At 31.9% G+C, this 13,603-nt stretch overlaps 1 protein-coding gene across 1 annotated transcript; it reads left to right on the forward strand.

The window, feature by feature from the left end:
- Positions 1-10,245: 10,245 nt before the first annotated feature.
- PSV08DRAFT_283883 (uncharacterized protein) lies at positions 10,246-11,272 on the forward strand (the record flags this gene model as incomplete). The annotated part of the gene is made up of 5 exons (XM_066092572.1): positions 10,246-10,356; positions 10,518-10,647; positions 10,791-10,827; positions 10,893-10,995; positions 11,092-11,272. Coding segments are annotated over 3 exons (172 nt in total), but the record flags the coding sequence as incomplete, so codon positions are not given.
- Positions 11,273-13,603: the final 2,331 nt, after the last annotated feature.

The raw sequence follows: 13,603 nt of genomic DNA on the forward strand, positions 1-13,603 counted from the left end.
TAAGAGTAGAACTTAACTATAATATTTATAATAAAGAACTACTTAGAGTAGTTAATATCTTTAAATAATAGAAGATATACCTATTAAAACTCCCTAATATAATTAAGGTTTTTACTAATTACTAGAACTTAATAAGTTTTATAATAATAAAAAAACTAAATTAATAATAAGTTTAATAGGCTAAGACGCTTACTTAGTTTAACTTTAAGATTATATACTATATAAAAACACTTAATAAAGTAGTAAACGCTTTAAGTAGAAAGTTTAATTTATATAAAGAGGGTTATAAGGAACTATATAACGCCTTACTTAAGATAATATTTAATAGTAGTCTAAAGTATAACTAGCTAAAACTAGCTAAGGTAGCTAAAGTAGCTAAGTAGGTAGAAACGCTATAGTAATAATAGTAGTAGTAAGTAGCTAGCTAGTAGTTTAAGCCTAACGAAGTAGGCTCTAATAGACTATTAAATAATAAATAAAAGTACTAAGATATAGTTTTAAAAGATTAAATATATATACCTCTATATATAAGATTAAGTCTTATATAGAAACTATATACGTCTATAGAATATAGATATATAGGAATTAAAGAAATAGTTAGATAACTATCTAAGGTATTTATAATACTACGTATATATATAAAGATATAAGAAATACTAAGTAACTATTTAGTATATTACTAGAATAAGCCTAAGAGATATAAGCTCTATAGCCTATTATAACTCTTATAGCTACTATCTAGACTATAAATAAATATAATAATAAACTTTATAATAAAGCTTCTAAGATTATTAGAACTAGAATTAGCTTAATTTTATAATATAATATTAGTAATTATAGACTAATTAACTAAAGTAGTAAAGTTTATACCTATAGAAGAGACTATTATAGTAGAGAAGTACGCGTATAAAGTTACTAAAGTATTAGTATTAGAGTATAAGATACTTAAAGAGTTTATTACTAATTATAATAAATTATTTATATCTAAATACTAGAATATATTTCTAGCGAAGTTAAGTATTAAGAAGAAGCTTTTAATAAGCTTTTACTTAGAAATAAATAGTTAGATAGAATAAACAAACTAGATATTAAAATAGAATCTATAGATATATACTAATAAATTATAGAATAACTAAATAGAGTTACTACTAATAGTATAATTAGCTTATAATAGTATAAGATCTATAATAATAAAGCATTTACTATACTACGCGAACTATAGATATAAGCTAGTAGCTTATTAAGATCTAAAGAATATTAAGAGTATTATAGTAGAGGTATATAATAAAGTAAAGCTTATATAAGATTTATATAAAGAATTAAGTAAGAATATAACTTAATAGAACCTTATAACGTCTAAAGTAGTAAATAAATAAAAGATTAAAGAACTAACCTTTAAGAAGAGAGATAAAGTTTTCTTATTATAATAAAACTTAAAAACTAAATAATTATATAAAAAATTAGATAACCTTTAAGTAGAACTATTTAAGATCTTAAAGAAAATAAAAAAAGTAAACTATAAGTTAAAACTCTTATAAAGTATATAAATCTACTCTGTCTTTTATAAGAAACTCTTAGAGCTAGCACCTTTAGATACTAAGCTAGTAATAGACTTAGAGCTTAAAAATAATAAGTATAAAGTTAAAGAAGTTAAGAACTTATAGAAAATTAGTAGTTAGTAAAAGTACTTAGTTAAGTAGTAAGAATAGCCTAAGAGCTATAACACTTAAGAACCTAAAAGAAATCTTATAAACTATAAGTTACTAGTATATAATTTCTACTAGAGATAACTAAAGAAATAAAAGTTAACCTTAGAGTAGAGTAATTAGACTCTATAGAGATAGAAAGAGAAAAAAAATAGTTAAAAGAAGAATTAAAAGGATTAGCCTATAAATAGCCTAAATTAACTAATAGTTTAGATAGTAGTAGTTTAATAATAGGAGGGCTTATACCTCTAAGAGCTAAGCTCTCTTTAGCCTACTTCTTTATATAATCTTAAATTGTAATTATTATAAGATTATAATATATAAAGGCACATTTTCTATTCTTTACTTCTAGAAGCTTATAATAAATACGCGTAGTAGCCTCTTTAATAAGAGTAAGTTCTAGTTCTATACGCTCTTACTTAACCTAGATTTCTTCTTACTCTTTTTTAGAAATAAATAAACTATACTTAGTAGTAACTAAGATATATCTAGTATAATAGCTAGAGAATATTTTAATAAAGTAATATATCTTCTTCTTTTTATAGCACTTATAATAGAAATCTATTTTAATACTCCCTTCTTTAGCTTACAAAGTATAAGTATACTTCTATTTAGTTAAAGTTTAAGTATAAGGGGTATATTATTTTTAGACCTTAGGTATAGTTAGAAAGGCTAGAGTTAGAAAAAGAATAGATATAATAGCCTAGAGCCTACTAACCTTATATATAGCTAATAATTTAATACGTAGTATAGTAAAATAATAATCTAAGGTATTAGAATAATACGCTTAAGAGAGAGGATAATATTATAAGTAATAAGAAGGATTCTCTTCTTAATAAAGAGATAAGAGGTAAAAAGCTTATAGAATGTCTACGTTAGAAGGTAATAATTAACGCGGGGCGTAGATTACGTAACTTAGTATCTTACTAAGATAGTGTTACATAGAGTTTAGGTCTATACTACTCTAGTTAGGTCCGCCACTATAGCTAATAAGCCTTACGTTAGTGTTTCGTAAAGTTTGTCTAGCGAGATAGTAGAATAGTATACTTAAGATAGAAAGGTAATAAAAGGTTAAATAACTTAATCTATATTACTATAGACTAATAGGTAATAATCTTATTAAGTAAAGATACTAGTAAGAAAGTATAATTTAAGTTAACTATAACGAGAGTAAATAATAAAATCTATCTATCTTTATATCCTTATTACTTTAGTCCTAGTATCTAGCTAAGCCGCTAGTATCTTAGATATTATTAGTATCTCTAGATATCTTAGTATCTCTAGAGGACCTAGCATCTCTAGATGTCCTGTCTTAGTAAGATGCTAAGTCACGTGATCTACGCCCTGCGTTAATTATTACCTTCTAACGTAGACGTTCTATAGGCTCCTTGCCTCTTATCCCTTTATTAAGGAGAGAATCCTTCTTATTACTTACAGAGGGGTGACATAGAAAAAATATGTTACTAAAAGTTGCTATTTTTAAACTAGTATAACTTAGTGAATATAGGGACTATTCCTAATCGGGTTAGTGATTTATAAAGCCGAAAAGCTCTACTTTTACCTAGATAGGACTAGCGCCTGCTTAGTTAGTATAAGGAAGGAGATAAATTGCCTTAAACTTAGTAGTTAAAAAAACACAAAGTTAAAGTTATTATAACTTTTTAGGAGACGTATTAAATTTCCTAAAAAAAATATATATTATAGTACTATATATAGAGATCACGTGACTAAAAATTCAGGTAATATTTCTTACTCAAGTAATTAAATAAAAACTAAAGAAAAAAGTAGCTATTGCTTATATAAGCTAAATTACTAATCTAGCTTAGTAATCTTTTAGTATATATTATTATCTTTTAGAAAAAAAATTTTAAATCTATAATCTCTCAAAATAGACCTAAAATTATCAAATTTCGAAGCTGAAATCCAACGACTTTTAAACGCTAATATTTCAACTAAAGATATTATAAATATATTAAATAAGCCTTCTACTTCTATTTATTTAGCTATATCTCGAATTAGAAAGAAAAAAAAAGAAAAAAATCAAGCTATAACAACAAAAAAAAAGCAAAGCTTTAAAGGTAACTTCTAGAGTTAAAAAAGCTATTAATAGAGACTTAACTAGAAGCTCTAAGAAGTAAAATAAAAGATTATTAGAAGAAAATAATCTAGATATATTAACTAGAAGCTTACAAAGGATTTTAAAAGAAGAAGGTTATTATTATAACGTTATAATTAAAAAGTAAATTTTAAACAAATTTAAAGCTAAAAATCGACTTAAATTTACTAAAGAAAGAGTAAAAGAGCTAAGAGATATTAATTTTAGTAAAATTATATTTTCTAATAAGTTAGTAATATAAAGAGGGCACGGTTCTAGGAATAAATTTGTAAGAACAAGGCAAAATTTTAATATTAGAAAGAAATTCGTTTCTAACGGCAATAAAAGTAAGTTTAAAAAAAATTCTAATAAGCTATTTTATTCTATTTTATATATAGTTTTTTTCTATAATTTTAGTTTTTTAATAGCGCGCTTACTAATTAAGTAATAGGCCGCAATATTACTATTTAAGTTTAGGGAGCTATTTAGGTAGGCGGTAGATCTAATTTAATAGTTATTAAAACGCCAGAAATATCCATTAATTAGAATAATCGCCGTTATATTCGTAGCGCTCTAATACCTTAAGTAAAACCAAATATAAAACGCGGTTAGTTTATTTAATATTTTTTTACTCTTTATTAATTTTTTATTAAATAACTTTTATAGTTATTAAGATTTTAATTAATAGATATTAATAAATATACTAATAGCTATCTAGGTTAGCAGTTTTAGCAAGATAACTCGAAAATTCATAAAACCACGAACGTTTTAAGCTGGTTTTTAAGAAATAAAATTAAGCTTTATCCACACCCTCCTTACAGCCTAGATTTAAATCTAATTAAAAACGTTTAGAGTATACTTAAAGACCGATTAAATAATAGAAAAACAAGTTCTTTAGGTATTAGAAATAATAGCGAAAGTATTAAAACGTTTAAAAGGGCTATTTTTAAAGAGTGGCAAGCTATTCCACAACAGGCAATAGATAACTATATTTTATCTTTACCTAACCGTTACAGGAAGGTAGAAGAAGCTAGGGGCTAGTATACTAAGTATTAAATATAATAATAACTTAGTTATAAAAAAAAACTCTTTTTTTTAATTTTATTTTTTAACTTTTAAAATTTTAATTAAAAACTTTTAAAAATAAAATATATTCCTCCTTTTATATAGTAGTAATAGATATAATTTTTTAAAAAAATTTAATACGTCTACTAAAAAGTTATAATAACTTTAACTTTGTGTTTTTTTAACTGCTAAGTTTAAGGCAATTTATCTCCTTCCTCATGCTGACTAAGCAAGCACTAGTCCTATCTAGGTAAAAGTAGAGCTTTTTGGCTTTTTAAATCACTAACCCGATTAGGAATAGTCCCTATATTCGCTAAGTTATACTAGTTTAAAAATAGTAACTTTTAGTAACATATTTTTTCTATGTCACCCCTCTATATAATATTATCCTCCCTCTTAGGCGTATTGTCCTAATACCCTAGATTATCATTTTACCGCGCCGCGTATTAAATCGTTAGCTATATATAAGGTTAGTAGGCCCTAGGCTATCGCGTCCGTTCTTTTCCTAACTCTAGCCTTCCTAACTATACCTAAGGTTTAAAAATAACGTGCCCCCTATACTTAAACTTTAACTAAATAGAAGCGTGCTTATACTTCGCGAGCTAAAGAGAAGGGTATTAAAATAGATTTTTATTATAAGCGCTATAAGGAGAAGAAGATACGTTACTTTATTAAAACGTCCTCTAACTATTATACTAGGTATATCTTAGTTAGCGCTAAGTGTAGTTTATTTATTTCTAAGAAAGAGTAGGAAGAAATCTAGATTAAGTAAAAGCGTATAGAGCTAGAACTTACTCTTACTAAAGAGGCTACTACGCGTACTTGTTGTAAGCTACTAGAAGTAAAGAATAAGAAACGTGCCTTTACGCGTTATAATCTTATAATAATCGCCGTCTAAGATTGTGTAAAGGAGTAGACTAAAAGAAGCTTAGCCCCTAAGAGTACGGGCCCTCCTATTATTAAACTACTACTATCTAAACTATTAGCTAATTTGGGCTAGTTATAGGCTAATCCTCTTAATTCTTCTTTTAACTATTCTTTTCCTCTTTCTCTCCTTATAGAGTCTAATTACTCTACTCTAGAGTTAACCTTTACTTCTCTAGTTATCTCTAGTAGAAATTATATACTAGTAACTTATAGTTCGTTAGATTTCTTTTAGGTTCCTAAGTGTTATAGCTCTCAGGCTATCCTTACTACTTAACTAAGTACTTTTACTAACTACTAATTTTCTATAGGTCCTTAACTTCTTTAACTTTATACTCGTTATCTTTAAGCTCTATATCTATTATTAGCTTAGTATCTAGAGGTGCTAGCTCTAGGAGTTTCTTATAAAAAATAGAGTAGATTTATATACCTTATAGAAGTTTTAACTTATAGTTTACTTTTCCTATTTCTTCTAGGATCTTAAATAGTCTTACTTAGACGTTATTTAATTTTCTATATAGTTATTTAGTTTTTAGGTTTTATTATAATAGGAAAACTTTATCCCCCTTCTTAAAGGTTAGTCCCTTAATTTTTTATTTATTTACTACTTTAGATATTATAAGGTTCTATTAAGCTATATTCTTACTTAATTCTTTATATAAATCTTATATAAGCTTTGCTTTATTATCTACTCTTACTATAATACTCTTAATATTCTTTAGATCTTAATAAGCTACTAGCTTATATCTATAGTTCGCGTAGTGCAGCGAATGCTTTATTATTATAAATCTTATACTATTATAGGCTAATTACGCTGTTAGTAATAACTCTATCTAGTTTTTCTATAATTTATTAGTATATATCTATAAGTACTATTTTAATATCTAGTTTATTCGTTCTATCTAGCTATGTATTTCTAGATAAAAACTTATTAAAAGCTTCTTCTTAGTACCTAACTTTACTAAGAATATATTCTAGTATTTAGACGTAAATAGTTTATTATAATTAGTAATAAACTCTTTAGGTATCCTATACTCTAATACTAATACTTTAGTAACTTCGTACGCGTACTTCTCTACTATAATAGTCTCTTCTATAGGTATAAACTTTACTACTTTAGTTAATTAGTCTATAATTACTAATATTATATTATAAAATTAAGCTAATCCTAGTTCTAATAATCTTAGAAGCTTTACTATAAAGTCTATTATTATACTTATCTATAGTCTAGATAGTAGCTATAAGGGTTATAATAGACTATAGAGCTTATATCTCTTAGGCTTATTCTAGTAATATACTAAATAGTTACTTAGTATTTTTTATACCTTCGTACGCATACGTAGTATCGCAAATACCTTAGATAGTTATCTAACTATTTCTTTAATTCTTATATATCTATATTCTATAGATGTATATAGTTCCTATATAAGACTTAATCTTATATATAGAAGTATATATATTTAATTCTTTAAAACTATATCTTAGTACTCTTATTTATTATTTAATAGTTTATTAGAGCCTAGTTTATTAGGCTTAAACTACTAGCTAGCTACTTACTACTACTATTATTACTATAGCGTTTCTACCTACTTAGCTACCTTAGCTACTTTAGCTAGTTCTAGCTAGTTATACTTTAAACTACTATTAGGTATTATCTTAAGTAAGGCGTTATATAGTTCCTTATAACCTTCTTCGCGTAAATTAAACTATCTACTTAAAGTATCTACTACTCTATTAAGTGTTCTAGTGTAGTGCGTTATCTTAAAGTTAAACTAAGTAAGCGCCTTAGCCTATTAGACTTATTATTAGTTAAGTTTTTTTATAGTTATAAAACTTATTAGGTTCTAGTAATTAGTAAAAACCTTAATTATATTAGAGAGTTCTAATAGGTACACCTTCTATTATTTAAAGGTATTAATTACTCTAAGTAGTTTCTTATTATAAATATTATAGTTAAGTTCTACTTCTAAGAACTTCTATAAATAGTAGAACACTAGTCTCTATTTCTTATTTATATACTACTATAATAATATAGCTCTAAGTACGTAGTTAGACGCGTTAGTCTTAACTCTAGTAGATTATTAAGGGTTGTATATCTTAAGTACTAGCGCCTCTAAGAATATTTACTTAATCTAATTAAAAGCCTCCTAATATTTCTATTCCTATTTAAAACTTATTTCCTTTTTTATTATCTCTATAAGAGGTGCCGTAATCTTTAAGTAATCTTTAATAAACTTTTAATAATAATTCGTAAATCCTAAGAAGAATTAGATATCCTTAACTATATTAGGTTTTAGCTATTTCTATATAGTCTATATCTTCTTAGAGTTTATTTTTACTCTTTTAGTTAAGATAATAAATCTAAGGAACTCTATTTTTTACGTATAAAACTTATACTTTTCTAGTTAAAGATATAGCTTATATTCCTTAAGCTTTTATAAAACCTTCTTAATATACTTAATATATTCTTCGCGTGTACTACTAGAGTATACTAGTATATTATCTAGATACGTAGTAATAAAGATTCTAAGGTATTTATAAAGCGCGTTATTAATAACTAATTAAAAGATTACTAGCGTATTTATTAACTTAAATACTATAACTATATACTTAAATAGTTTATACTTTATCTTAAACGCTATTATCTACTTATAACTTTCTTTAATTCTAATTCAGTAAAATCCTTCTTAAATATTGAACTTTATAAACTACTTAGCTCTTTAAAGTTAATCTATAAGCTCTATAATTAGTAGTAAGAGATATTAATTCTTCTAAGTAACGCTATTTAACCTCCTATAGTTAATATATAGCTATTACTTCTTATTAGGCTTCTTTATAAATAATATAGATAAGGCTATTAAGCCTAACCCTAGTTAGATAAATCTCTTTTTTAAGTTCTTCTAGAGGTAATCTTATAGCTTAGTATTATACTTAGGTGCTATAAAGTATATTTCTCCTAGGCTTAACTTTACTCCTTCCTCTAAGATAATCTTATAATTCTAATTCTAGTATTTTACTAAGTCTATTACTTTATTTTTCTTAAAAAGTTTCTTAAACTCTAATATTTAGTATTCTACTAGAACTACTAGTAATAGTTTATTATAAATAAACGTAACCTATAGTACTAGTCCTTCTTTTATAGTTGTGATCTACTATATCTAAATAACTCTTACTCTCTAAGAGTTCTTTATATAAATTCTTATAATCTTATATAGTAAAATTATACTAAATCTTCTATCTAAGTTTATATATTAATCTATTAGGCGTATTTCTCTTCGCATACTAGCAACCTTATATATAGGTTTTTAGCTGTATATTAATTTCTTTTACTAGTTAATAGTAGAGTTATACTCTAATAACTAGTTATAGCTAATTATTATCTTAGTCTTACTAAGATCTATAATACTAATCTTTATTTAGCTTTCTTAACTAGCTAAGCGTAATAATACTACCTTAGTCTTAAGTTAAATCTAGCTATTCCTATATATTATAGGACTATTGTTAGCTAATACTACTTATATTAGCACTTTCTTAGCTTAATAGAGTATATTATTCTTTTCTACTACTTAGAGTGAGATAATAGTTTATATAGCTCTACTATTTATAAGCGCTATTATCTTATATCTATTTATAAGTACTATAGCTTATAGCTATAAGTTCTATACTCCTAGTTTACGTACTTCTTTAAGGGTCGTTTTAGGACTGCCTTTACTAGCGTAACTCTATTTCTAGCAGCATCTTAGTTTTTTATCTACTTACTTTTTCTCTTCTTAGAAAAGTAGCTTTTACTATTCTTAGTAGAATAGTGTATTATACACTAATTATTATAGTAGAAGCTCTAATAGGTATTCTTATATAGTATATCTTCTTTTATAAACCCCTTTGTTAGTCTTAGCTTCTTTATCTTATAAATTAAGTATCTATTTACCTTATAAATATTTACTAATAGGGTGCTATAAAGATAGTTATTTACTTCTTAATGTTACACGGGGTTTGGGTCTATACTGCTCTGGTCGGGTCCGCCACTATGGCCGATGAGCCTTACGTTAGTGTTCCGTGAAGTTTGTCTGGCGAGACAGTGGAGTGGTGTGCTTGGATAGAAAGGTAACAAAGGTTAGACAACTTAATCTATATTGCTATAGACTAACAGGTAACAATCTTGTTAAGTAAAGATACTAGTAAGAAAGTACAATTTGAGTTGACCACAACGAGAGTAATAATGAAATCCATCCATCCTTATATCCTCATTGCTTCCAGTCCTGGCATCTGGCCAAGCCCTCGACATCTCTGATGTCGCTGGCATCTCCAGATGTCATGGCATCTCCTGAGGGTCTGGCATCTCCAGATGTCCTGTCTTGGCGAGATGCCAAGTCACGTGATCAGCGCCCCGCGTTGATCATTACCTTCTGACGTGGACGTCCATAGGCTCTCAGCCATCTCGTCATTTGTCAAGGAGAGAATCCTTCTTGTTACTTGTAACATTACCTCCCCTCTTAGGGCTATCGTCTCGATACCCTGGGATATTGTTTTCCCGTGCCGCGTGTTGAGACGCTGGCTGCATATAAGGTCGGTAGGCCCCGGGCCATTGTAACCGTCCCTTCCTGACTCTAGCCTTCCTAACCATGCCCAAGGTCCAAAAGCCCCGCGCCCCACGTCCTCAAACTTCGACTGAGCAGAAGCGTTCCCGGGCCACTCGCGTGGAGCAAGAAGGCCTTGAAATGGATTTTCGCTGTAAGCGTTGTGAAGAGAAGAAGTTGCGCTGCTTTGTTGAAACGACGTCCGGTCGTTGCGCTGGTTGCATTTCCGTCGGTGCTGAGTGCAGTCTTTTTGTTTCTGAGGAAGAGTGGGAGAAAGTTCGGGAGGAGCGTGAAGAGCGAGAGCTGGCTGTGGCTCGCCTTGAGGCACAGCTTTCTCAGCAAAAGCTCGAACTTCTGGAGGTAAAGAAGCGTGAACGGTCTTTCGCACGTCGCGATCTTGCGATAATCGCTGTTCAAGACCTGGCGAAAGAGCAGGCCGAGGGGAGCTCAGCCCCTGGGGGTACGGGCCTTCCTGTTGTCGAACCATCGCTATCCGGACCGTCGGCTGATCTGGGCGGGTTACAGGCTGATTACTACGATCCTTCTTTTGACTATTCCTTCCTCTTCGAGGGGCTTCCCCTTGCTTCTCCGGGTGCTTCCGATGGTATTTATATACCAGTGACTTGCAGTTCGTCAGGTTTCCTTCAGGTTCCCAAGTGTTATGGCTTTCGGGCCATCCTTGCCACTTAACCAAGTACTTCCACTGACTACCGATTTTCCGCAGGTCCTTAATTTCCTCGACCTCGTACTCGTCGTCTTCGAGCTCTATTTCCGTTGCTAGCTCGGCATCTGGAGGTGCTGGTTCCAGGAGTTTCTTGTGAAAGACAGGGTGGATTCGCATGCCTTGTGGGAGTTTCAACTTGTAGTTTACTTTTCCTATTTCCTCTAGGATTTCGAATGGTCCTATTCGGAGGTTGTCCAATTTTCTGCATGGTCGTTTAGTTTTCAGGTTTTGTCGTGACAAGAAAACTTTGTCCCCCTTCTTAAAGGTTGGTCCCTCAATCCTTAGTTTATTCGCTGCTTTGGATGTCGTGAGGTTTCGTTGAGCTATGTTTTTGCTCAATTCTTCGTGTAAATCTCGCATAAGCTTCGCTTTGTCGTCTGCTCCTACTGCGATACTTTCAATATCCTTTGGATCTCGGTGAGCTGTCGGCTCATATCCATAGTTCGCGTAGTGCGGCGAATGCTTCGTCGTTGCGGATTTCGTACTATTGTAGGCCAATTGTGCTGTTGGTAGCAACTCTACCCAGTTGTCTTGCAATTTGTTGGCGTACATTCGTAAGTACTGTTCTAATGTCTGGTTCGTGCGTTCCGTCTGGCCGTCTGTTTCCGGGTGAAAGCTTGTCGAAAGCTTCTTCTTAACACCTAACTTCGCCAGGAACGTGTTCCAGTATTTAGACGTAAACAGTTTATCACGATCGGTGATGAACTCTTCAGGTATCCCATGCTCTGACACTAGTGCTTTGGTGACTTCGTACGCGCATTCTTCTGCCGTAATGGTCTCTTCTGTAGGCACAAACTTTGCTGCCTTAGTTAATCGGTCCACGATTACTAGGATTGTGTCGCAAAATCGAGCTGATCCTGGTTCTAACGATCTCGGGAGCTTTACTATAAAGTCCATCGTTACGCTTGTCCATGGTCTAGATGGTGGCTGTAAGGGTTGTAACAGGCCGTAGGGCTTATGTCTCTTGGGCTTGTTCTGGTGACATGCCAAACAGTTGCCTAGTATTTCCTGCACCTTCGTACGCATACGTGGTATCGCAAACACCTTAGACAGTCGTCTAACCATTTCTTCGATTCCTGCATGTCCGTATTCCGTGGACTCGTGCAGTTCCTGTATGAGACTCGATCTTATGTGTGGAGGTACATATGTTCGATCCTTCGAAACCATATCTCGGTACTCTCGTTCGTCGTTTAACAGTCCGTCGGAGCCTACTTCGTCGGGCTCGAACTGCCAGCTGGCTGCTTGCTGCTGCCATTGTTGCTGTAGCGTTTCTACCTGCTCGGCCACCTTAGCTACCTTAGCTAGTTCCGGCTGGTTGTACTTCAGACTGCCATCGGGCATCGTCTTAAGTAAGGCGTCATGTGGTTCCTTATGACCCTCTTCGCGCAAATCAGACCTTCTACTTAAAGCGTCTGCTGCTCCGTTGAGCGTCCCCGCGCGGTGCGTTATCTTGAAGTCGAACTGAGCAAGCGTCTCAGCCCATCGGACTTGTCGTCGATTGAGTTTCTTCGTTGTCATGAAACTCGTTAGATTCTGGTGATCGGTAAAAACCTCGATCGTGTCGGGGAGTCCTAACAGGTACACCTCCCATTGTTCAAAGGCATCGACTACTCTAAGTAGTTCCTTATCGTGAACATCATAGTTAAGTTCTGCTCCTGAGAACTTCCGTGAATGGTAGAACACCGGTCTCCATTTCTTATCCGTGCACTGCTGTGACAATACAGCTCCGAGTGCGTAGTCAGACGCGTCGGTCTCGACTCTAGTAGGTCGTTGAGGGTTGTACATCTCGAGTACTGGCGCCTCCAGGAATATCTGCTTGATCCGATCGAAAGCCTCCTGATGTTCCTGTTCCCATTTGAAACCTATTTCCTTCTTCGTTATCTCCGTAAGGGGTGCCGTGATCTTCGAGTAATCTTTGATGAACTTTCGATAGTAGTTCGCAAATCCTAGAAAGGATTGAACATCCTTGACTGTGTTGGGTTTTGGCCATTCCTGTACAGTCTGTATCTTCTTGGGGTTCATTTTCACTCCTTCGGTTGAGATGATAAATCCGAGGAATTCCGTTTCCTGCGTGTGAAACTCACACTTTCCTGGTTGAAGGTATAGCTTGTATTCCTTAAGCTTCCGTAAGACCTTCTTAACATGCTCGACATGTTCTTCGCGTGTGCCGCTGGAGTACACTAGTACATCGTCCAGATACGCGGTAACAAAGATTCCGAGGTATTCGTGGAGCGCGTTATTGATGACTGATTGAAAGGTTGCCGGCGCATTCGTCAACCCGAATGGCATAACCGTGTACTCGAACAGTCCATACTTCGTCTTGAACGCCGTCATCCACTCGTGACCTTCTTTGATCCTGATTCGGTAAAATCCTTCCCGAACGTCGAACTTCGTAAACCACTTGGCTCCCTGGAGTCGATCCATGAGCTCTGTAATCAGTGGTAAGGGATATCGATTTTTCCGGGTAACGCTGTTCAACCTCCTGTAGTCGACGCACAGTCGCCACTTCCCG

The sequence above is a fragment of the Bipolaris maydis genome, assembly GCF_028858645.1.
Source record: "Bipolaris maydis strain C4 unplaced genomic scaffold PSV08scaffold_4, whole genome shotgun sequence".
Classification (NCBI taxonomy): domain Eukaryota; kingdom Fungi; phylum Ascomycota; class Dothideomycetes; order Pleosporales; family Pleosporaceae; genus Bipolaris; species Bipolaris maydis.